The sequence below is a fragment of the Caretta caretta genome, chromosome 4 (assembly GCF_965140235.1).
Source record: "Caretta caretta isolate rCarCar2 chromosome 4, rCarCar1.hap1, whole genome shotgun sequence".
Lineage (NCBI taxonomy): Eukaryota > Metazoa > Chordata > Testudines > Cheloniidae > Caretta > Caretta caretta.
In genome coordinates this window covers 120,501,177-120,527,825 of record NC_134209.1, presented here as the reverse complement: position 1 = coordinate 120,527,825, position 26,649 = coordinate 120,501,177, and the positions used below count along the sequence as shown (strand labels likewise).

Here is a 26,649-nt window from a genome sequence, read left to right as displayed (position 1 = left end):
CTCCCAATGGAAGTGAAAGATGAGCAAAATTGAAAGTAAATGGGATGCTTGCTTGAAAACAAAAAAAGGTCAATAAAGGCCCATGGATAGTACTTGTATAGCCCAAAATGGCCTTGATTTCATTTATTTTTATTTATTTTATTCTTTTATATGGAAGCCATTTTGGAAATCAGTGGGCGTAGTCACCTGTGTAAAGTTACTCAAGTATTTTTTAGTATACTTTAGTCACCTGTGTAAAGTATACTCAAGATCAGGTCCTAGGTTCGTCCAGTGGTTCTTAAACTCTGTGGTCCATGGACTGCAAGTAGTCCGTGTTGTATTTATAATGTATTCTGACTGTGCATCTAGGGTTGCCAAGCATCTGGTTTTCGACCAGGTTTAGGGTGCAGGCGCTTATCTCACAAGGCTCCTGGTCGGCGGCTCAGCAGGGCTAAGGCAGGCTCCCTGCCTGCCCTGGCTTCACGCAGTTGCCGGAAGTGGCCAGCATGTCCCTGCGGCCCCTAGGTGAAGGGGCAATCAGGGAAGCTCTGTGTGCTGCCCCTGCTCCCCGGTGCCGGCTCCGCAGCTCCAATTGGTCGGGAACCGTGGCCAATGGGCACTGCAGGTGCGGCGCCTGTGAGCACGGGCAGCACGCAGAGTGGCCTGGCATATCCGCTTAGGGGGAGCAGGACATGCTGGCTGCTTCCAGGAGCCGCAGGGAGCTAGGGTAGGCAGGGAGCCTGCTTTAGCCCCGCTGCACTGCTGACCAGGAGACGCCTAAGGTAAGCGCCTGAACTCCCTCCCGCACCCCAACCCTATGCCCCAGGTTGGAACCCCCTCGCGCACCTTAACTCTCTCCCAGAGTCTGCACACTACCCTCCTGCCCCAGCCCTGAGCCCCCTCCTTCACCTCAAACCCCTCATCCTTGGCCTCACCCCAGAGTCCACACCCCAGCTGGAGCCCCTTCCCACACCCCAATCTCCTGTTCACTCTGCACCCCAACTCCCTGCCCCAGCCCTGAGCCCCTTCCTGCACCCCAAACCCCTCATCCCTGGTCCCACCCCAGACCCTGCATCCCCTCTGGCACTCCAACCCCCTGTCCCAGCCCTGAGCACCTTCCCTCACTCCGAACCCCTCGGACCCAGTCTGGAGCCCTCTCCTGCACCCCTAATCTCCAACCCCACCTCAGAGCCCACACCCCCAGCCAGAGCCCTCTTCTACTCTCACACCCCCAGCCAGAGCCCTCACCCCCTCCCACACCCCAAACTCCTGCCCAACCCCGTGAAAGTGAGTGAGGGTGGGGGAGAGTGAGCGATGGAGGGAGGGAGGATGGAGTGAATGCGGGCAGGGCCTCAGAGAAGGGGCAGGGCAGGGAAGGGGTGTTAGGTTTTGTGCAATTAGAAAGTTGGCAACCCTATGGACACCTGAAGGCATAAGTGTGTATTGGTTTAATAAATACCTCACTATATATATTTACTTAAACTTTATTTCAACTTCTTAAGTACAAGTAGCATTTAGGCAATAGAGTATAAGAGTGATTTTAGTCTTTTGCAAACTTGCATAAAGATTTTTGTGGGATGGTTCATCTTAAAATTTATTATATAAACAAAAGAAAGTCAACATGGAATGTCCTCCATCATAACTGTGACATTTAGCTGTAACAATAAATAGCCAGAGGACAATTCAAAAGAGAGATTTGTCACTCTAATCCCACTTACACTGATAATACACGTGTAACTGCATTGCCTTCAATGACGTTACTGTTGGGTTTGCACTGATGTAAGCGAGTGCAGAATCAGACACTATGTCCTTACCCAGTGGTGGCTATGTATTGTTTGTATCATATTGTATGCTGTATCTCTCTGCTACAATACCCACACATCATAAAAATAGTTAAGGAAAGTACATCAGTTTTAACTTTAATTGTTAGTCCTCTATGAATGGAAATAAGAATCAATTAAATCATCTTGCTTTTGTTGGCTGTTTCCACAGCCTTGATGTTACTTAAATGGGTTTTTGTTGGGTTAATTAGCTTTCTCGGCTGAGTTCTATTTTTTTAATATCCATTACAATTATTTGCTTAGAACTGAGCACATTAGCTAAAAAGGACTAAAATGATATTACTCTGTTATGGAGGATTCTCGGAGTAAGGTTTGATTTATAGATTTGAATGTCCTTTTCTTTAGTTTGAAAAAAACATAAAATCCAGGCTGAAGTAATTTACCTAATTTAGTGAATACATTTGTCTGATATTTTATCAATGGCAAAGTGCTTTTTGGCACTTGGCAAGGAGCCATGATCTTTTGTAGGTCTCTGCCAACAGAGAGGCAACTTACTTAATTCCTTCACTCACTGCCATTTGTTCACTGCCATTTGGTCTTTTAATTTCAGGCATTGCTTTGAATGTGGGTCCCTAGGAGCCAAAAGTAGCTAATCCCCTTTTCTGTAATTAAACAAAAGGAGAGAAAATCAGGAAGGGATGTGAAAGAAGGTGTTTTATATTGCATTATTATTCTGTCTTGTTCAGCAGCAAAATGAATATGACCTGCTAAAAGGATTTTGCAAGTAGTTTCTATAGAGACTAATAACAGCCAGACTTACTGATATCTCTAATTGGAAGCCAAATCTTCTATTAACTTTTTTTGTTGTCAGTATATTACTGTAATAAACCAGTTTTCTTTAGACTTTTTTGATTTATTGGCCTTCTGTACAGAGCTAAGCTAAATAATTCAAAAGTTGTTTTCAAACTCTGGTGTTTTTGCGTTTCTCTTTTAGGAGAGAGGGAAGAAACTGTAGATACTCAATTTTGTGATAGCAAACCTAGTTTCTTATTAAACTAATTAGACCAACCTAAAAAGTAGCCTTTTTGCTACTTAAATGTTAATAAATAAAGCTACATGAGTCTCCAGCTTCAAATGAAAAATTTAAAAGATCGATTCCTCATTAGGACTTCTTATTAGTAAATCTTCCAGATCTGTAAAACTCTGTCACTCAGGTTTTTTGCTAATTTAAACATATTGACTTGTTTCCTCTCATTCAGTCGACTTCACTCCAATAACCTCTACTGTGATTGCCACCTGGCCTGGCTATCTGATTGGCTGCGGCAGCGACCCCGAGTTGGCCTGTACACACAGTGTATGGGCCCATCCCACCTGAGGGGACACAATGTAGCAGAGGTTCAAAAACGAGAATTTGTCTGCAGTGGTAAGGGAAACAAATTCTGCAACAGAGCTCTGATTTAATGCATGTTTAACACCAGTTTAACAGAGATTGTAATGATATGCGCTGTATGCTGTTTCTAGCTCTACAGAATTTAAACAACTTCTTTGAAAACCTGTTCAGGTATTTTGGCAATATACATGGGTCTAATGTGGGTAACTGTGTTCCTATGTACTTTATGTAAATGATTCACATATATACATTCACACACACAAAATACATAGAAACACTATATACACTATATGCATACCTTTCTAAAAACAAATTTTTGGTGATGGGTGCCTATGAAAATGAAATCCAAATGTACATTTTGAGACCATCAGGAAGCTTTCTATATGGAATGACTCTCTGTTCTTTTTAATTTACAGGCTCTTTGTTCCCTGCTTCAGTATTTTCCACAGTTTTCATAAACTCCCCACTCCCAAAAGAACCCCTTTTGGAATACTATTTCTATGCTTTAGCAACTCTGGTTGTTTTCTGAAGTGAAATAATGAAATGACTAACAGTTCAGTACTAACCACTTTTTCTTTATTCATTTTTTCCCCTTTATTCATAGATGAGGAAGAAGGCAAGTTCATGTTTCTTTTTTTAATAGTTTTAGACTTGGATTGAAAAATATCTGTAAACTTTAGTTAATGTTTCTGGTTCCCCAAATTCTTAAGAACAATAGCATATGTACAACTGTATCTGCAGTATTTAGGCCTTGATCTGCAAGTTTTACCATGCAGGCAGACCTTTGTGTCCAGCAGAGCCCCATTGATGACAACAGAACACCACACAAGCACCAGGATCCATCCACACAAAGCCTGTAGGACTAAGGCTTAATGAGTGCATTGCTAACTTGAGTATAATGCCTCCTTGCTCCACAAATTCTGCCTTTGGGTGCGTGTGCAGGGATCCCAGTGGAACCCTGTTCGTACACCTGAGAATTTGTCTTTAAGTGGATATATGTGAACATTCCCATTGTAAATCCCTATTTTGGGGGATTTATTGCACCTTGATATACATGTCTTAGCCCTGGATCAATTTATTTTTATTTAATAAAATCAATTTGAATATTTTTTTACATTAGGAGTGTAACAACAGTAGCATAGGTATATTAGTTTTCGTTGCCTGTTTGCTCTCTTGTAACTCCAGAATAAAGCTGAAATTTAGATATTGTAAACTGCTATCTCAAAAGGCAAGACTTTTTTGTTAGTGTAATTTTAAAAATGGATCAGTTAAAGTCTGAAATACTGAACATGCAGAGCAATTAGTTTATAACTGCGAGTAGAGCAACTTCCTAGGTGAAAATATGACATTAGAGAATAGAGAAGGACATGTTGGTCTTAAAGTCATGATTCCAAAGTGGGCCATCAACTTATTTTCTTTGGGTTGCAAAATTTTCCCCAACTTTCAAAAACAAAAACACCTCCCCAGTTCTCACCCTCCTGAGAAAGAGTTAAAACTGTAAATCTGAATTTTCTCTTCCATGCTCTTCAAGTTAGTTCAACATTTAGGTATTATTGAGATTAATTAATGTAACTCAAAGTAACTGATTTTGTAACCATGTTTATTCTAAGAGCTCTGTCTGTTATTTTGTAAGGAAGGGAGAAATAGGATTGTTCACTGTTGGAATTATCTAGAATTCTTCTATTTGACTATTCTGTAGTTTTAGAAGAAGCAATTTGTTTTCTGTTCCAGGTCATCAGTCTTTTATGGCTCCTTCCTGCAGTGTCTTGCATTGTCCTACTGCATGTACCTGTAGTAACAACATCGTTGACTGTCGTGGGAAAGGCCTTACTGAGATCCCAACCAATCTTCCAGAAACTATTACTGAAATGTAGGTTATCTTGCTTTTTTGCCATTAACTTGCAGAAATGTAGTGTTCCCTCTATCTACTTATATTTATTTGCTGTGGTAAGTAATATACTGTATGGGAAGAGTGTTTTGGAATGTACCAGAAATAGTAATATTTGGTGTATAGGAAACCATTTGTTATAGTCTTGTATTTTCAGTTATAGGTTCATTACAGGGACACTAGTCACAAACTATTGCAATCAGAATGGTCTTAAGATGGGGTATAAATGATGTGTTTTCTACACCTAAGTGGCCTTTCAACACAGACAACACACCACAACCGTACCTTTGCCTCGTTGGATGCCTTCCTTCAGTCATCCCTTTTAACAAACGATCTATTCGCAGTGCAATAAATCACTACACCAAATATCCACAGCCAGTTGTGCTGGAATAAGTAGCTGGTAAAGGAGTATCCTCAAAAGGGCAAATTTAGAGGGCAGATTTAAGGTCGAGGAATGTGGTCTGTGTTGTAGTTGTAGTAGCGATAAAAGATGTGTCTGTGGGGGAGGAGTAGATAGTATGTACTGTTAAGGTGGCTTAACTTTTCATATGTTATAAAGGATGAGTATTTTTGGAATATAAAACTACTTTTAATATCAGAATTTGGTTTGTATAAATTACAAAACTTAATTCAGTTGGCTGACACAGAGTCATCATGGAATCATAGAATATCAGGGTTGGAAGGGACATCAGAAGGTCATCTAGTCCAACCCCCTGCTCAAAGCAGGACCAATCCCCAACTAAATCATCCCAGCCAGGGCTTTGTCAAGCCTGACCTTAAAAACCTCTAAGGAAGGAGATTCTACCACCTCCCCAGGTAACGCATTCCAGTGCTTCACCACCCTTCTAGTGAAAAAGTTTTTCCTAATATCCATCCTAAACCTCCCCCACTGCAACTTGAGACCATTACTCCTTGTTCTGTCATCTGCTACCACTGAGAACAATCTAGGTCCATCCTCTTTGGAACCCCCTTTCAAGTAGTTGAAAGCAGCTATCAAATCTCCCCTCATTCTTCTCTTCTGCGGACTAAACAATCCCAGTTCCCTCAGCCTCTCCTCATAAGTCATGTGTTCCAGTCCCCTAATCATTTTTGTTGCCCTCCACTGGATGCTTTCCAATTTTTCCACATCCTTCTTGTAGTGTGGGGCCCAAAACTGGACACAGTACTCCAGATGAAGCCTCACCAATGTCAAATAGAGGGGAACGATCACATCCCTCCATCTGCTGGCAGTGTCCCTACTTATACAGCCCAAAATGCCGTTAGTTTTTTTGGCAACAAGGGCATGCTGTTGACTCATATCTAGCTTCTCATCCACTGTAACTCTTAGGTCCTTTTCTGCAGAACTGCTGCCTAGCCATTCAGTCCCTAGTCTGTAGCGGTGCATAGGATTCTTCTGTCCTAAGTGCAGAACTCTGCACTTGTCTTTGTTGAACCCATCAGATTTCTTTTGGCCCAATCCTCTAATTTGTCTAGGTCCCTATACAGAAAATATTTAGTTGAGTGGGACCTCACAGGAAGGAACAATCAATTGCACACATACAAAGTGTGTGGGGCGGGAGGGATAGCTCAGTGGTTTGAGCATTGGCCTGCTAAACCAAGGGTTGTGAGTTCAGTCCTTGAGGGGGCCATTTGGGTTATGGGGCAAAAATTGGGGATTGGTCCTGCTTTGAGCAGGGGGTTGGACTAGGTGGCCTCCTCATGTCCCTTCCAACCCTGGGATTCTATGATCTATGATTTTCTAAAGTGGGAAATGGCTGCCTTGGAAAGAGTACTGCAGAAAGGGATCTGGGGGTCATAGTGGAGCACAAGCTAAATATGAGTCAACAGTGTAACACTGTTGCAAAAAAAGCAAAAATCATTCTGGGATGTATGAGCAGGAGTGTTGTAAGCAAGACACGAGAAGTAATTCTTCCACTCTACTCCACTCTGATTAGTCCTCAACTGGAGTATTGTGTCTAGTTCTGGGCACCACATTTCAGGAAGAAGATCAAGGTGGGCCATTTCCAACACAAATCCAGGTTTTCTCACCCCCCCCCCCCCCACACACAAACCCACTCTCCTGCTGGTAATAGCTTATCTAAAGTGATCACTCTCCTTACAATGTGTATGATAATCAAGGTGGGCCATTTCCAGCACAAATCCAGGGTTTAATAAGAACATCTGAGGAGGAGGGGGGGTAGGAAAAAACAAGGGGAAATAGGTTACCTTGCACAATGACTTAGCCACTCCCAGTCTCTAGTCAAGCCTAAGTTAATTGTATCCAATTTGCAAATGAATTCCAATTCAACAGTTTGTTGCTGGAGTCTCGATTTGAAGTTTTTTTATTGTAATATCGCAACTTTCATGTCTGTAATCGCGTGACCAGAGAGATTGAAGTGTTCTCTGACTGGTTTATGAATGTTATAAACCAGGATTTGTGCTGGAAATGGCCCACTTTGATTATCATACACATTGTAAGGAGAGTGATCACTTTAGATAAGCTATTACCAGCAGGAGAGTGGGGTGGGGGAAGGTATTTTTTCATGCTTTGTGTGTATAAAAAGATCTTCTACACTTTCCACAGTATGCATCCGATGAAGTGATCTGTAGCTCACAAAAGCTTATGCTCAAATAAATTAGTTAGTCTCTAAGGTGCCACAAGTACTCCTTTTCTTTTTGCGAATACAGACTAACACGGCTGTTACTCTGAAACCTGACATTTCAGGAAGGATGTGGATAAATAAATAAAGGATGTGGAGAGAGTCCAGAGAAGAGCAACAAAAATGATTAAAGGTCTAGAAAACATGACTTATGAGGGAAGATTGAAAAAATTGGGTTTGTTTAGTCTGGAAAAGAGAAAACAGAGAGGGGACATGATAACAGTTTTCAAGTACATAAAAGGTTGTTACAAAGAGGGGGAAGAGAAAAAAAATTCCTTAACCTCTGAGGATAGGACAAGAAGCAATGGGCTTAAATTGCAGCAAGGGAGGTTTAGGTTGGACATTAGGAAAAACTTCCTAGCTGTCATGGTGGTTAAGCACTGGAATAAATTGCTTAGGGAGGTTGTGGAATCTCCATCATTGGAGATTTTTAAGAGCAGGTTAGACAAACATCTGTCAATAATGGTGTAGATAATACTTAGTCCTGCCATGAGTGCAGGGGACTGGACTAGATGACCTCTCGAGGTCCCTTCCGGTTCTATGATTCTATGAGCAATGAATGCCCTCAGCTAATAGCACTGGGTATTGGATCCCATTGTCAACATTTTCCATTTTGAACCTCATGTCTGGACAGCCTACATTTATACCCATACATTTATACCCATACTGTCAGGGAAGAGAGAGGGGGAAGAGAAGTGAGCTGGTTCCCATAATTCCCCCTATCTAGCTTGTGGCCCAGCAGCCCTGTCCATCTTCCATTCTGGGGGCAACACATGGGGCAGGAGGGGGAAGAGAGAGAAGTGGGCTGGGCTCCATTCCTACCCCACACCACCCAGCTAACCTGTGGACCCAGCACATAGTTTTTTGGTGTGTGTATATATATATATATATATATATATATACACACACCCAGCACATAGTTTTTTGGTGTATATATATATATATATATATATATATAATTGATAATATATTTAACCATGATTCTAGTATGTAGTCTTGTAACATCGCAGTATTAACCTTTTCCCACAATGAAAAGTGATCCTTTATTCAGGGGTGAAAGTGGGCCAGTACGGTGTACTGGTAGGAAGCTGGCACCAGCCCGTACGCACTGCTTTAACATCGCTGCCCCTTTTGCCTCCCGCCCCCCCAAGGCAGCCGACGGATGGGGAGGGGCAGCTTCCCCGGGGATGGCAATTTAAAAGATCCCTGGGCTCCTGTCCACCGCTGCTGCTACTGTGGCAGTGGCCAGATCCCCATACCCTTTTAAATTGCTGCCGAGCTATGGGCAGCAGGGGCCAGGCAGCGCAGATGGGCTAGCTGAGGGGGGCTGACCCCTCAGCCCCACCCCTTCTGCCCGAGGCCCCACCCCTTCTGCCTGAGGCCCCACTCCTCCTGCCTGAGGCCCCGCCCCGTCTGGGGGCCAGAGCCAGCCCCCATACCAGTAAGAATTTAATATTACTTTCACCCCTGCCTTTATTCATATATTTTCTTAGCCAGTTTCAGATCCATGCCATGACTTTACTCTTTGCCCAGTGACTGCTTAGTTATTAGAGGCTTGTAAGGCTCTTTTAAGGGACCTGGGCTTTTTGAAAATCCAAATAAATTACAGCAAATGGTTCTTTCTTCACCATTATTTTATTGTCTCACTCAAAGAAATCCATTAAATTAGATTATTTTCATTCACAGATGTTTTGCTGTTGTTTTTGTCTGTATTTCATCATGTTCCTATAGGTGTTTTTATAATTCTGTTTTTAATTATTGTTTCAACTAGTATCCTCCTTACACACTTTTTTGAACTGAGGGAGTTTGTAGGCCAGTAAGTCCATGTTTATCAGGGCACATTTGGCAGTATGGGAGATAAGATAGAAAGTTCAGGCTATAAGACTCCTGAGTGGTTGAGAAGACTTGTTTGTGAAGAAATCATATGACATTTGTGTATCCAGTGTAATTGCCATGCCCAGTTTGGTGGCCTGCATTAATATCACTGAAATTATTTTATTTATTCTTTAACATGCATAGAGAATAGATGCAATGAACAATTTAAGTAAACACCTGAAATTCTAGGTCCTGATTAAACTTGTCAAATAACATAAAGATAAGTAGCTTTAAAGAAATTATTCCAATAAGAGCATCCCTGATGTTTTTGAGTTAAATTATAAACTGAGGTTTAATAACACTAAGATTTTATTTTTCTTATATATAATATACATGGATAAGGCACTGGGTTGGGACCCAGCAGAGCTGGATTCTATTCCCAGCTCTGCCACTGGCCTTCTGTTTGGGAAAGTCCCTTTTCCTCTCTAAACCTCAATTTCCTCATCTGCAAAATGGGGATAGTGATACTGACCTTTATAAAGTACTTGCAGATCTACTGATGAAAAGCACTATATAAGAGCTAGGTATTATTATTGTTGTTATTATTTATTATGTTTGTATCTACCTTGTTTTATATAATCAGATGACATAGTTTTAACATATTACCGTGTAAATTCCACACTGACACTTTTACATTTATTTCCAAGGGCATGCTAAATTAATCTGTTACCTAAATACTGAAAAGAACTTTCGATAGAATACTAAACTGAATATTTGAAACTGGAAGCTCTAAATCTGTATAATTTGTTATAAACTAGTTCCCTGAGCTAGCAACTAAGGAATTGCCTTTCTGTGCAAAGAAAAAGAAGCAAACTAATGGATGTACTTTTGTCTGAGTGACCTTGGCTGTACCTTTTTGTGTGACAGGAATTGTTACAAAGGTTAGTGCTGTGAACCCAGCAAATTTCTGTCATCCTAAATCAGGGGTAGAGCTATGTATTGTGTACCAAATGGCTCTGGGGTTGCTGCACGGTTGCTCTCCAGACAACCCTAATACTTTTGGGTGAAAATGGCAGATGAATCTGACCTTTGGTCCCTTTCTGGAATCATAGAGCACAGGCCAACATTAAGTATGTAAGGCCCCAATAAATCTAATTCCTAATTTTTATTATGTCTGTATATATATTTATTTAATTTATTTATCTGTCTGTATCAGTAACATCATTCCTGTTCATATCCAAATAAACTCGCACCACTAGAATATTATATAGTGTGGTAAGTTCTTAAGCTTTTCTTTTCAGGTCCATTTCACTTAATGTGATTTTAGTTAGGCTCTGAAAATGGTCATTTTAAATAACAAAATAATCTACTCTATACAAAACCATTCATCTGAATAATCTCCTGTAAGCATATTCCTGTAACTTTTGCATTCATATTAATTGCCAGAGAAAACCATGTTTACAATAAAAAACATGCAAAATATTCATAGATATGGGGTTCTTGTTAGTTTCTTTCATTGCTTAACGTCACTTATTAATGTAAGAAAGTCATAACAATATTCACTTACCCTAAACAGTTTGATTTAACACAGTTCAAATTTATTTGAGTTCACAGCTCTTTCAGTTTCCACCAAACGTATTGGTTTTTTTTTTTTTTTTTCTGCGAAGGTTCTCTCTATTGAACTGTATCAGCTATAAGGGCTGTTTTATTTGCCAACTTCTTCCCTACTCTTCCCTGCTTAGGTATCATTCATAATGCTCAAAAAGTCCATTTCATAATAATTTTTAAAGAGTGCATCCCTTTCAAAGGTTATCATGTCCAATAAGTCTCTTCACAGGTATCCATTTCCACATTTAAATTTTCCAGTAATCTGGATCTCCCTCCCTTGAGTTGCATTTCACAGCTCATATTCCACACTAGATGCCTTAGAATGCTCTCTAGAAGTGATTCTGGGTTCCTTGGTATGTGATACACTCTGGCACATGACAAAATATGAAATTCCTAAAAAATCAAAATAATCAAAGTAGAAATCCAGCACTGAGGCTATTAGACCTCCTAGTCACTGGATCTTCAAAAGTAAGTAATAGGATGTTCAAAGTAGTAGGCCAGGAAGCTGTTTGTGGTGTGGGCTGATTTATGAAAAGTCAGGCTCTTATTTTGTTTGAACTAGTTGATACTCATAATCAGATAACTTTTCCTAAAATCCCTTTCCTCAGCATAGTGGTATGAATGGAAGAGAAAATAAAGAAGTTTGCAGTAGAATGGATTTTGTTATACTTTAGGCTGATAAGATGCCCTGCTGTGATAAACATAGCCAAGTGTAAACAAGCATTTAAGCAATCAAAATTGGGAATTAATTGCTTTCCCCCAACCTTTGGTTGGAAGGATGGGGTCAAACGCAGTATTTTTATTGTTGTTAGCAGCTGCTGTTGAAAAGGCAGGGAAAGTCCCAAAGTACATAATATATGTAGTGAGGAAATTTCAGGAGTTCAACTTCATTCCTTTGTGTAATGAAAAATCACTGAATTCTTGAATATTGTGGTCTTCAAAATAAAGTTTGCTCATTCTGGGGTATGGAATCTTTTTCAGTGTGAGTGCTGAAAATCTTATTTGTTTAGCTATCACATGCTAACCTTTCTGATGTTTTATTTGTCAGTTCCCATATTTTTATACCTTCCTACCTGGCTTCTCTTCCCAAAGTATTCCCAGTTTACTGTCTTTATTCCTAGTCTCATATTCTTCTATCTCATCCTCTCTTTGATGGCATTTTTATTCTTCTTCCATGAGTCTGTCATTCACTGTGTGCTACACAAGGTGCTTGTTTACATCTGTGTAAGTAGGGGAATATCAAGCAGGATCAGAAGGTGGTATTTACCCCCTTGGAGAGTACAGTATGTTTATAAAATTTGTGGATGACACCAAGCAAGGAGGGGTTGCAATCACTTTGTAATATAGGATTAGAATTCAAAATGACCTTGACAAATTGGAGAATTGGTCTGAAAACAACATGAAATTAAGTAAAGACAAGTGCAAAGTGCAACACTTAGGAAGGAAAAATCAAATGCACAACTACAAAATGGGGAAATACAAAAGGTGGTAGTACTGTTGAAAAGGCTCTGTGGGTTATAGTGGATAACAAATTGAGAATGAGTCAACAATGTGATGCAGTTGCAAAATAGGCCAATATCATTCTGGGTTGTATTAACAGGAGTGTCATATGGAAGACATAGGAGCACTGGTGAGGCCTCAGCTGGAATACTGTGTCCAATTCTGGGCACCTCACTTTAGGAAAGATATGGACAAATAGAGAGTTCAGAGGAGAGCAACAAAAATGATAAAAGATTTAGAAAGCCTGATCTCTTAGGAAAGGCCAAAAAACCTGGACATGTTTCATCTTGAGAAAAGTCAAGGGGAAGGGGTGGGGACACATTGAATAATGGTCTTCATATATGTTAAGGGCTGTTATAAGGAGGACAATGATCAATTGTTCTCCATGTCCACTGACGGTTGTGTAACCCATGTGCTTAATAGGGAGATATCTCTTTAAGAGAGCCCTTGGTGGGAGGTCGGAGTGAGTTGTGTCTGGGTCATTGGTTTGGTTTTTTTTGTATGTTTGGCAATTGGTAAAAGGCCCAGTTTTTGCAACACATGGGTCTGAGTCTACCCTCACCAATGCTTATTTCGCTCAGCCATAATTGCAATGACTTTAATGGAGTTACTCCTGATTTACACCAGTGTCAGTGACAGGAGAACTGGGCCCATATGTACAGTATTTGTGATTTGTACCAATAGGCCCAGGCTACAGATCATAGAATATCAGGGTTGGAAGGGACCTCAGGAGGTTATTTAGTCCAGCCCCCTGCTCAAAGCAGGACCAATCCCCAATTTTTGCCCCAGATCCCTAAATGGCCCCCTCAAGGATTGAACTCACAATTCACAGGGAGAAGCTGAGCCCAGGAGCAGAAAGCAGGCTATTGTTCCTAACTGTGAAGCATTTTGTAGCACGGTTTTCTTTGAACCGCAAAATGGGGAAGAGATGGCCAGCCCTCTGTGGAGATAGAGGTGGTTAGGGACTATTTAGAAAAGCTGGACGTGCACAAGTCCATGGGGCCGGACGAATTGCATCCGAGAGTGCTGAAGGAATTGGCGGCTGTGATTGCAGAGCCATTGGCCATTATCTTTGAAAACTCGTGGCGAACGGGGGAAGTCCCGGATGACTGGAAAAAGGCTAATGTAGTGCCAATCTTTAAAAAAGGGAAGAAGGAGGATCCTGGGAACTACAGGCCAGTCAGCCTCACCTCAGTCCCTGGAAAAATCATGGAGCAGGTCCTCAAAGAATCAATCCTGAAGCACTTACATGAGAGGAAAGTGATCAGGAACAGCCAGCATGGATTCACCAAGGGAAGGTCATGCCTGACTAATCTAATCGCCTTTTATGATGAGATTACTGGTTCTGTGGATGAAGGGAAAGCAGTGGATGTATTGTTTCTTGACTTTAGCAAAGCTTTTGAACGGTCTCCCACAGTATTCTTGTCAGCAAGTTAAGGAAGTATGGGCTGGATGAATGCGCTATAAGGTGGGTAGAAAGCTGGCTAGATTGTCGGGCTCAACGGGTAGTGATCAATGGCTCCATGTCTAGTTGGCAGCCGGTATCAAGTGGAGTGCCCCAAGGGTCGGTCCTGGGGCCGGTTTTGTTCAATATCTTCATAAATGATCTGGAGGATGGTGTGGATTGCACTCTCAGCAAATTTGCGGATGATACTAAACTGGGAGGAGTGGTAGATACGCTGGAGGGGAGGGATAGGATACAGAAGGACCTAGACAAATTGGAGGATTGAGCCAAAAGAAATCTGATGAGGTTCAATAAGGATAAGTGCAGGGTCCTGCACTTAGGACGGAAGAACCCAATGCACAGCTACAGACTAGGGACCGAATGGCTAGGCAGCAGTTCTGCGGAAAAGGACCTAGGGGTGACAGTGGACGAGAAGCTGGATATGAGTCAGCAGTGTGCCCTTGTTGCCAAGAAGGCCAATGGCATTTTGGGATGTATAAGTAGGGGCATAGCGAGCAGATCGAGGGACGTGATCGTTCCCCTCTATTCGACATTAGTGAGGCCTCATCTGGAGTACTGTGTCCAGTTTTGGGCCCCACACTTCAAGAAGGATGTGGATAAATTGGAGAGAGTCCAGCGAAGGGCAACAAAAATGATTAGGGGTCTGGAACACATGAGTTATGAGGAGAGGCTGAGGGAGCTGGGATTGTTTAGCCTGCAGAAGAGAAGAATGAGGGGGGATTTGATAGCTGCTTTCAACTACCTGAAAGGGGGTTCCAAAGAGGATGGCTCTAGACTGTTCTCAATGGTAGCAGATGACAGAACGAGGAGTAATGGTCTCAAGTTGCAGTGGGGGAGGTTTAGATTGGATATTAGGAAAAACTTTTTCACTAAGAGGGTGGTGAAACACTGGAATGCGTTACCTTCGGAGGTGGTAGAATCTTCTTCCTTAGAGGTTTTTAAAGTCAGGCTTGACAAAGCCCTGGCTGGGATGATTTAACTGGGAATTGGTCCTGCTTCGAGCAGGGGGTTGGACTAGATGACCTTCTGGGGTCCCTTCCAACCCTTATATTCTATGATTCTATGAATCTATACCGTTAACTGAGTGGTTGATTAATCAGCTGACTGGCTAGTAGTGATTTCAGCAATGGAATAGTCCGCATGGATTACAACTGAAGATTCCTATAAGCAAGTGGAGGGAAGATGTTGTTTTAGACTCAGCAAACTATATAGATTTGGTGATCAAAGACTCTAACTGAGACTTAGGTGAACTAAACCTAAGCTTTTGGGGACTCTCAGTTTCTTCTTGTGTTTCTGTGGGGACTGAACTGTTCAGATTTTCATTTGTTTTATTTATTTATGTTTATGTATAACTGTAAAGATAATGTCTGCATGGGTTATAAAATTGCCATGTTATGCTGTAAAAATTAGATTATTATTTGTTTCTTTATCATAAGATTTTATAAAGTTATTTAATTAAATTAATTTCTTTAGTTCCTTTTGGGACTTGAATGTGGGGAGGCTGATCCTGTTCAATCCTTGCTGAAAATCCTTCGAGACTGAACTCTGGGTCTCCATCTACTTTTCTATGAGAGTTGTGGGGGGTTATTAGGCACTGGAGAAGGGCAATGAAGTGAACTTTAGCCCACCCAAATTGGCGCCGAACAGACAGGGACTTGAGGATTGCTCAGAGCTCACCTCTGAATTCTTTTGAGGAATATTTCAGTTATAAAAGAATTTGGTGTTACTGAATATTATTGAATATGTGCACTGTATTAATATTATTAAGATAATGGAAACTTGCATCAAATTAGGGTTAGATCCCTGTAGGACCATTTTGGTCAGTGATGTGTCCGCTGTTGATAGTACAGCAGAAATTAAGAGGACTATTAGAATATTTGGTCATGTGACTAATATGAGGAGGGTGAAGGGAGAACAAAAGGATATGATTCTCTGTGAATTTGATGCTGTTTCTGTGATACACATAGGAAGGAAATGTGTGTTGCAGAAGCTAGGGCAGAAATGGGATATGACATTTTGAGGTTTTGCCATTTATATCCACTTGTTCTGTGCCCAGTATACCTCAGTTTCTGGGATCAAGGATATTCTGTGTATTCTGACAGAGGGTTCAAGACTGAGACACGGGCTGTGGTTATACCTGTGGGTGAAAGACAGACCAGGTGGTTAACAGATGCTACACCAGTTATAGACGAAGGTCCAGTAGACGCTTCTACTCCTGCTGTGAGTCTCCTTCCTGACATGCAGGATCTTTTGTTAGAGAGGGTGCTGAAATCTGCCAGCGAAACTGTGACTGAAGTGAAATTTAAACTGAAATGTTTTTCGGGTAATTCACCCAGACCCGGTGGAGAAGTAGATTATCCTACTTGGCAAACACAAGCCAAAGAGATGATGGAAGACAGTGAGATTTCTGACAAAGTCAAAAGAAGGAAGATTATTGAAAGTTTGTTACCCCCAGCATTGAAGGTGGCCTTAGGAGCTGGTAGCAAGGCATCTGCTGTAGAATGCTTTGATATTTTAGAGAAGGCATATGAAAGTGTCATAAGGCTCAATTTTCTGAGACACACCACCACACTAGAGAATGACCTTCTGCATACCTGACTAGACTACACGCATTAGCCAAAGAAATATTGGAGGCTGGTGGGTAAAAGATACTGTATTGGACTCTTATATACAAGATCAAATTTTCCGTGGCTCTTGCATGAATCCTTATTAAATACACGCTTAATAAAAAGGATTAATTGTAGTGGTAGAAAAAAGAGTGTGTCTTATGCCACACTCCTTTTTGAGGTGAGTTCCATTGAAAGGGCGTACTCTGATAAACAAAAAAGAAAATTTAGACAAGAACTAGAAGAAAAAAGGAAGGCCATTGAATAGGAGTTGTTTGCAGTTGATAAAGGCATCTGAAAATACTTCCAACGTCCCTGAAGAAATTACTGCAATAGACTGGAAGGAGAAATACCTGCAGGCTGAGCAGCAGTTGGTAGGACTGCAGTAAACCCAGATGAGTTCTGAAATGACCATTTCAGATACACAATTTACTCCTCAAAGACTCAAAGAATTTAATAAACAAGCAATACCAAGATTTAACAGAAGAAATCCTTTATGTTTTAACTGTTGGCAAATAGGACATTTTCAAAATGAATGTCAGAATTCTCCTGACTCCACCTGAATACATGAGCAACTGACTGGTAGACATTCAAATCAGAGCTTGTGTGAGCCAGGAAGAAAAGAAACTAACAACTCTCAGAGCAAGGCTGCTAGACAATGGGTTCAGGAGACAGATGTTATCCAAATGGGTGTCAGTGAGGCCATCCAGAAGTTAGTGGGACCTGCTTGTTATGGCTATGTTTGCCTAGATGGGGTAAAGAGTACCTGCTTAATAGTTACTGGTTCCCAAGTTACTTGCATATGTGAAACTGTCTATTACGAGCATGTATCTTATCAAAAGTTACAGTCAATTGGCAGTATAGTTCAGATAGAAGGGGCAGGAAGGCAAATGGTTCCATACATGGGCTATATAACTTTGAAGATACGATTCCCAAAATTAATCTCTGGGACTGACAAACAACATGAGGTACTAGTCTTGATTTGTCCAGACCAACGTATGAATTAACAAGTGTTGGCATTCATAGGCACCAATGTGCTGAAACATCTTGTAGAAGAATGGAAGAAGAAATGGGGTCCTGAATTCTTAAGTAGGATTTTATTACCAAATGAGTGGGCTGAAACTTATAATCAGTTTTTACTCAGTCAGAAGTTACAGCAAGAAGCTGACGAAGGGGCTGAAGTGGTCTTGAGAGGAAGAAAATCAGTGACAATTCTACCTGGCACATCCAAAACAGTGCCAGGAATTCTGAAGTTTGCTATGAATGAATTGGAGACTGCTGTAATGCTGGAAGATCCAGGTGTCGCAATTGGACCCAGTGGGCTAGCAGTTCTTCCTCAATTTGTTAAAGTCACTGGCTCCAGTATGAGAATAGGAGTACATGTCAAAAACTTAATAAGGAAGGATGTCATATTGAAACCTCAATCTGTCATTGTGAAGGGGCAAGCAGTTGAGTGAATAAAACCAGTGCCAACCCATGTTTCAGCAGCTGCGACTAAAGAGAGAGATGGTGTCATACTGCCACTCAGTGTTGAAGGATCCCCTGTCAGTGCTGCTGAGAGGAAGAAGATTGCTGAGACTATGAGTAAGGAAGCTTATAAGGCTTTTGCTGTTCATGCAATTTGTAACCTTTAGGTGGGCTAGAGTTCACTTCATTGCCCTTTTCCAGTGCCTAAAAAAACCCAACTCCCATAGAAAAGTAGATGCAGACCCAGAGTTCAGTCTCGAAGGATTTTCAGCAAGGATTGCACAGGGTCAACCTCCCATATTCAAGTCCCAAAAGGAACTAAAGAAATTAATTTAATCAAATAACTTCATAAAATCTTATGATAAAGAAACAGATAATAATCTAATTTTACAGCATAACATGGCAACTTTATAACCCACAGACATTACCTTCACAGTTATATATAAACATAAATAAATAAAACAAATTGAAATCTGAAAACAGTTCAGTCCCCACAGAAACACAGGAAGAAACTGAGAGTCCCCAAAAGCTTAGGTTTAGTTCACCTAAGTCTCAGTTAGTGTCTTTGATCACCAAATCAATACAGTTTTCTGAGTCTAAAACATCTTCCTTCCACTTGCTTGTAGGAATCTTCGGTTGGAATCCATGCAGACTCTTCCTCTGTTGAAATCACTACTAGCTAGTCAGCTAACTGATTAATCAACCACTCCGTTAAGTGTATAGATTCAAAGAAAACCCTGCTGCAAAATGTTTCAGAGTTAGGGACAATAGCCTGCTTTCTGCTCCTGGGCTCAGCTTCTCCCGGCTCTCACAGGACACATGGCCTTAGTAAAGAAGCTGCCCTGACTGCTTGCCCTCATGGAGTCTGACCCCAGCAACAGGGAACCTATTGAAACATACCCAAAACTACCACACCCAATTCCAGAAGCTTCTAAATGTGGAGTGCTAAATCTGCCTAGCAACAATGACCCAGACACAACTCACTCCTACCTCCAACCAATGGGTCTCTGAAAGAGATATCTCCATATTAGGCACATGGGTTACAGTTGGACCAGAAATAATTGTCTTTATCGGCAGCAAGGGAGATTTAGGTTAGATATTACGGAAAAAAACCCTAACTGTAACAGTACTTAAATTCAAGGGAGGTTGTGGAATCCCCATCACTGGAAGTTTTTAAGAACAAGTTGGACAAACACCTGTCAGGGATGTTGTAAGTTTTCTTGGTCCTGACTCAGCACAAGAGGCTGGATCTGAGGACCGCTCAGAGTGTTTCTACATAGCAAAGAAAAACCTTTGGCTGGCCCATGCCAGCCAATGGCTCCAGCTGCAGGGTTGTTTCATTGCTGTGTAGACTTCTGGACTTGCGCTGGAGGCTGGGCTCAAGGACCCCGTGGGATGAGTATTCCAGAACCAAGTTCCAGTCCAGCCTGAGCAATGAAACAGCCCTGCAGCCCAAGCCCCGCGAACCAGAGTCAGCTGTCATGGGCCAGCTGTGGGTTTTTCTCTGCTGTGTAGACACCCTCACGGCCCCTTCAAGCCCTACATTTCTATGGGTATATTTACACTGCAATATAAACCCAGGTTTAGTAGAACTGGAGTTAGCAGACCCTGGGTTTGTTAACCTAGGGTTTGAGCCTCCACATTCATTTGTAACCCCAGGTTAGGAATTGCTTAATTTGGGTCCTAACCTGTGCTCCAGTGTCTGCCCTGCATTATGCAGGGCCAAGTCCAACCACCCATATCCCAGACTTCCTATCACCATCTCAAAATGTGACCACTCTATCCCTTTGTTCTTGGTGCAGTGTGGGAAAACTTGACTGTCCAGAGGATAGAGGAAGTTGGATTGTGGGATATTTTTGGCAGACTCCCAGAGCACACTTTCAGTGGGGCCGTCTACAATGCAAAGCACTAGGGCTTGAACCCTGGGTCTCGGCTTGGCTCAGACTCTTCACCCCATGGGGTTCTGTGACCTTGGGTCTGAGTCCTTGATTAAGGATTAAGGTCTTTAAGTTACTATATAAGAAGATTATTTGCATAGTGGAATGGTCCTTAATGTAGCAGACACAGGCATAACAAAATCCAGTGCCTGGAAGCTGAAGCGAGACAAATTCAGACTAGAAGACATAATGAGGATAGTTAACCACTGGAATGACTTCCTTAGGTGTGGTGGGATACGTTACCACTCCAGTCAGGAAGGGGTTAAAAAGCTCCTCTGGGTACAATCATCCCAAACCCTGTGTACCTGTGAGCAGGAATGGCTCTGTGATGTCAGTGCCCTTCTCTTCCCGCCTTCTCCACCCTCTGAGCAGCTGAGAGGGGTTGGGGTAAATGACCAGCCAATAAGCAGAGCAAAAATATGCAAAACCAAACACACCCCCAGCCAGTCAATCAGTGGAGGGAAAAAAGGGAGAGCAGCACAGCAGTTTGGCATCCAGGGTAGCCTCCCTGTTCGTGCAACCTATGAGACATGTCAAGTCTGGAGAGGGACAGCTCCTTAAATGGGAGGTCCCAAGCCCACTGCAGGGTGGCACTCAGAGGGAAGTAGAGCTAGTGCACAGAGATCCCTAGCCCCACACAGCAGGGGCTGCTTAACAGGAAAGCTGCTGAAGAACATTTGCCACTTGGACCCTCTGAAGAAAGAAGAGGGACCATCTTTACTATGTTTCCTTTTTAGAGCCCAGGTTGCTCAACCTGGGTCCCTTGGACAACATCGGGGGCTAGAAGCCCAGACCCCTATGAAGAGACTATTTACCTTTGTGCTTATTTCTAGTCTGAATTTGTCTAACTTCCTTTTCCAGACACTAGATCTTGTTACACCTTTGATAGATCAAAGAGCCGCCTTATTATATTTCTGTTTTGCATGTAGGTTCTTATAGATCGTGATCAAGCTACCCCTTAACCTTCCCTTTGATAAGGTAAATAGAGTGAGCTGCTTGAGTCTTTCACTATAAGGCATGTTTTCTAATTCTTTAATCATTCTCATGGCTCTTCTTTGAATCTTCTCCAATTTATCAACATCTTTCTTGAACTGTGGACACCAGAACTGGACACAGCATTCCAGTAGCAGTATATTTACATATGCATGATGGGAGAGAGATGATAAACTGCATAGCCATGTGACAAATTTCATTTTTCATATTCCCTTGACCACCTTGCATGATCTCTGCCAGGATGTGATCTAGCACACCTTTACCAAGTTGTGCATTTAAACCACAAACTGAATTCATAAAAAGCAGTGAAAGCATCTCAGCAATAATGCTGCAGTAAAGATCAGAATATGAGATGACCCTCCCCATAATGAAAAAACTGAACAAATTCAGTACTAGGGCTTGCTTTTGAGTAGAGAAAATTGTTTCGTAGGTTTATAAGGAGAGCTCATCATCACTTTGTGTGATACAAGTCTCTCTAGCTGCATTTTATCACTTATAATCAGTCCCCTGAAGAAGTATTTGATGGAATGAATAGAGTGGATATTAACAGTTTGGCAAGCTGTAGGATCAAGTTAACAATCATTCCTTGTATTCAGATATTTAGCAAGCTGTCAACCACATTTATTAAACACACAGAACTAGCGTCTGGAATTGTAAAGTGCAAGTGATACAGTACTTGAAAAATATATCTTTTGTTGTGTTGGACATGGATGATATCACAGATTCCAGTGAAATTCTTTGCTGCTAAAGTTAGAAGCACCATTCTGTAGACACAAGCACCTTGGAGGTGCAGTTGTTGAGAAGGGGGGTGGAGTACTCTCAGCTTGAGGCTCCCTAAAGCAAAGAGAGAATATTACTGCTTCCTTTTTCTCAAAAGACTGGCAGATGTTCTGTATGATGAGAGATGTGTTGCTATGTACGGCAATTCTTTAGAGTCAGGAGCTACAGTGAATCCCATCACTGAAATCTGTTTTCTGTTCTCTGACAGCTGTTTTTGCCATTTACTTTAAAAGCAGATGGGGGAAAATGCAAAGAAGAGCTGTCAGTTTTATTACCATGTATAATCAGCATCTGTGCAATACATTAGACTCATCAAGCAACTTACAATTTCTTCTGTGTTGTAAAAATTCTTCTGGGGTTTCTTGACTTGCTTCTTGCCACCTTCTTGTACATGAGGAAATGCTGAAATCAAACAGTTTAGATCAATTAAATGCTGAAGCCACTAACCCTGACCAAAAAACCGACAAGGAGTCGGGTGGCACCTTAAAGACTAACAGATTTATTTGGGCATAAGCTTTCATGGGTAAAAAACCCACTTCTTCAGATGCATGGAGTGAAAATTACTGATGTAGACATAAATATACTGACATCAACTACAAACCCTGACCAGATTTGCTCAATGAAATCGTGACTGGCTGAATTTTGAAAACAATTACTTGAATAATTTATTTCTGAATATGATATTTAAAGTTACAACTGTTTGTTTTCTTAAACAGTATAATATATTTTATCATTAGTAAATCAGTTTTTAGTTTTGTTGCTTGCCCGTGATAGTGATAGTCATCTCCTCTTAAGCATATAGGTATGGCATATGTCTATACAGTATAAATTGTCTGCCCTTCCCCAGGTTCTAGTGAGCAGGCTTAGTGTATTGAAGCAGTTTTATGTAACCCATCTGCACAACTTAGAGCCAAAATGTTTATTCAGAAAAATGCCTTTTTTCTAGAGGAGCATCTAAATACATTCTGTATTTTAGATTTAAATGGAAACAAAGGTTAACGTGAAAATAAGTAGTAGTTTTAAATGTACTTGTTGTCTGTGTCTTCAAGTTGGCAAGCACTAATGAGCATCTTTGGATTATTCAGTTATACTGTGTGCTGTAAATTTAGAGGACACAAGAACTTCCCGTTGAAATGTGTTAAGTAATTTTGCATGTCACAATGGTACAGCTCTCTGGGGTGCAAGGGAGAAGGAGCAAGCTACTCATCAGGAGCATAATTTTATTTGATTAGGTTGGGAATTGCAGCTGCAGAGAGTACCTCTATATTGTAGAATAAAAGTGGATATTGAATTCAGTGTGTATATGTAGTGGTGGGCAGAGGAAGGATTTGGAGGGGTGGGCAGAACTCTTCACAGTATATTTCCTAGATAGAAGTAAATAGGGAATAGTCTTTGAAAGGTGTTTCAAGCAGATTAGCAACTTGATCATCAAAAGCAGGATTTCATTGTAGAGAAACCCCAACCAAAAAAAAGAGAGAGAATGCCATGAACATTAATTATTGTTTTTGTGGTGGTAAGGGCCTTATAAGGAGATCATCTTAGATGATGAACAGTCTTTCTGAGAGAGTCCAATAATTGAGGAAGCATTTACTTAACTGTAGTCCATTATCTTATCTTATTTAACATGCTGGTAGAATTGGCTGTGGCTTTTGAAGGAGAGACCATAGCCACTGTTTTGTGAAACATATGTAATCACTTCTCATAAAAAGAAAAAAGTATTTTGAGGTTCAGGTAGGAGGAGATATTTTGAGAAAGACATTTGCTATAACATCTATAGAGAACATTACAGATTCTCACAACATTTTGCACTCCAGCAGTATAGCACTTTAGGCTGAGCCATGTGGTTTATGAACATTATGTAGTTGTTTTTTCAGCCCTAGCTAACAAGCAGTTGTATTCAGGAATTCAAAATATTTCATTTAATATGAGGCAGAAATATAAAGAAGTGTTTTTAATTACTGTGGGTTTTATCAGAAGGATGAAAATTTCCTTGAGATATTACTGTATCTGTGCTTTGTGACCCTGGAATGTGTCTAATTAGATTTTTCACAGAATGATGGATGCAAATTTGCACTGTGTAAAATTTCAGCTGATTCTAGGCAGATAAAGGACAAGATTAGAGGATAACAAAGCTTGAAAACATGAATTTGATTTGCTTTCTTTATGGACATCATGGGGGTGTAAAAGATTTTTCTTCTGTGTTTATATAATCTGATTTAACATTTTTTCTCTCTTGTACTAACCTCTTTTTCTGAAATGTGATGTGTTTTTACAGTGTACACATTAGTTGAAGGTAATAAAAGGCATATTTAGATGATCCTACTATAACAAATCCTTTATCCCTGTAAGTTTATCCCAGCACTACATACTGAGTCTGTAAATCAGACCATACATCAGACTGTAAATTTTCTACTAAAAGGAAGCATTTGGTAAAACTGACATGGAGCTTATTTTATTACATACAGTGGTAACTTGGTAGTTCATTAGTCAGTTGTAGCACTTTTTCTATTTTTAGAGCTGTATATTTTGTGGACAAAATTGTACAGTGGTAAATTTAATATGTCATTCTTGCCATAACAAACTACAAACACATTAAACTACACAATGTTGAATTAATAAGCAAGGCAGAAATCAAATAGGAATTCAGAAAAATTCAGTTAGGCTAAGTATCTGATGTAACACAAGGCCCCCTGTGTCACCTTATTGGGCCTAGATGTTTTATAGGATAATTGATTTTTTGAAAATAGTTGTAATATATAAATTTCACCCAAATAAACACTGAAAGGTCAGAATATCACAGTTAAGTGCCTTTCTTATGATACAATATTTAATAATAATAATTAATGATTACATACTGTCTATTAGTATCATATAGTCTTTCCCTACAAACTTATATGGAGCCTCTTCTAATGTTTGTCTATTCTTGTATAATTATACTATTCTCATAAGTCACAATTGTCACAAAACGAAGTATTATCCAACTGTGGTGGAGGTGGGGTTGTATGTTTGTTTGTAGGGAACAGATGGGTAGGTTTAAAGAGATTATTAATTCCCCATGTAAATACGTCAACATTTCATATATTTTCAAATAGCATGAACAACCACATAAATATTCTACCGTCTTGGACCAGAATTATTATAACACATTGTAGCACTAATGTATTGTTCTCTGAAACCAAGAAGTCTGAATATATTATATGCTGAGGCTGAAGGATTTTACTGTTACCTGAAAAGATTTATATATATAATCCTCTGATTAGTAAGAAAAACTGTTTTACCTGCAATCTCCTGTTGCTGCTTTTTGATAAGCTGATTCACCTTTGGGGAATCTTAATTGATTTATAAAGTATTATCCAGACATCTGAGCACTCCTGGAAAATCAGGAGTGGTCAGAGGTAGTCTACAAAGCAGAGAAGGTAAGATGAAGATAAGCAGTTCATATGTGATGGTCATCATCTTGGCTGACACTGGAGACCATCAGACCATCAATCTCTGTAGTTTGATTTTACAAGCCAGAATCTATAGCTCAGGCTGTTGGAGACTCACACCCAGGATGGATCAGCAAGGTAGATGTGTAACACAGACTATTCACTGCCACACATGTGTAAGAATCTATGTTTACTCAATATATGAAAACCTTTAGGCGAAACCCAAGAAGTTAAGAAAATTAAATAGTCCTGAACTTAATCAGAATACATGTCATAGGTGTGAGAAGGGTTAACGAAGAGGTAAATAAAGAACAGGAATGAATAGTCAGTTTTCATCATGGCAAAAAGTTAAGTCTTATGCCACAGGTTTCAATACCAGTGTTAAAAATATTTATTAATAACCTAGAAAAGAGTTGAGTAGAGAGGTGGCAAAATTTGCAGATAACACAAGATTATTTAGATTATTAAAACAGAAGATTTAGGAACTTCAGAGGGACCTTAAATTCATAATACAATGACTGATTAAGTACAGTGTTGACATATGCATGGTAATACATATTAGGATAAAATAATATAATTGTAACTCAGCATGCATGCCCCTTTAAGAGCAGGTGAATCAGTGTGCCTTTTATTGAGGCTTGGCCCTTTAAGGCAAGGGGATTGGACAGCATTGTTCCCCGGGGCAGTCCAGAAATCAGATGACCAAGAGGCAGCATGTGACTAGCAGGCTATATACAAAAATGACTGTCGTTCAGAAAGGAGGTACCAGAGTCAGGGCAAGATCAGGAGAATAGCTACAAAGTTTTCTGTAACTTTGTGTGACATTTTATGCAAATTATTTAATTAGCCAATTGCATGTGCCAGTAACATCATTTTTTGAAATACTATGTGGATTTAGTGCTGATGCAAGGTGTTGGGTTGAGACTAGATTTCTTTACACAGTTCCCCCACCTAGTGGGAGCAAGGTATGAAGGACAGACTCATAGATTTCAAGATCAGAAGGGACCATGATGATCGTCCTGTACATTGCAGATCACAGAACTTCACCCACTCACTCCTGTAAGGTTTCCCATAACCTCTGGCTGAGTTACTGAAGCCCTCAAATTGTGGTTTAAAGACTTCAAGTTACAGGGAATCCACCATTTACACTGGTTTAAACCTGCCAGTGACTCGTGCCCCATGCTGCAGAGAAAGGCAAACTCCACCCTGGTTTTCTGCCAATCTGACTTAGGGAGAAATTCCTTCCCAACCCCAAATATGGCTATCGGTTAGACCCTGAGCATGTGGGCAAGACCCACCAGCCAGATACCTGGGAAAGAATTCTCTGTAGTAACTCAGAGCCCTCCCCATCTAGTGTCCCATCTCCGGCTGTT

The 26,649-nt window shown here is 40.7% G+C and overlaps 1 protein-coding gene across 9 annotated transcripts in view; it reads left to right on the top strand.

The window, feature by feature from the left end:
* Positions 1-26,649, top strand: part of SLIT2 (slit guidance ligand 2) — a 422,385-nt gene that overhangs the window by 280,109 nt on the left and 115,627 nt on the right. For all 9 annotated transcript variants that reach the window (XM_075128007.1, XM_075128006.1, XM_048848731.2 and 6 more), the window contains exons 8-9: positions 3,020-3,183; positions 4,882-5,020. In XM_075128007.1, the coding sequence (XP_074984108.1) occupies positions 3,020-3,183; positions 4,882-5,020 (303 nt within the window). The remainder of the gene's footprint in view (positions 1-3,019; positions 3,184-4,881; positions 5,021-26,649) is intronic.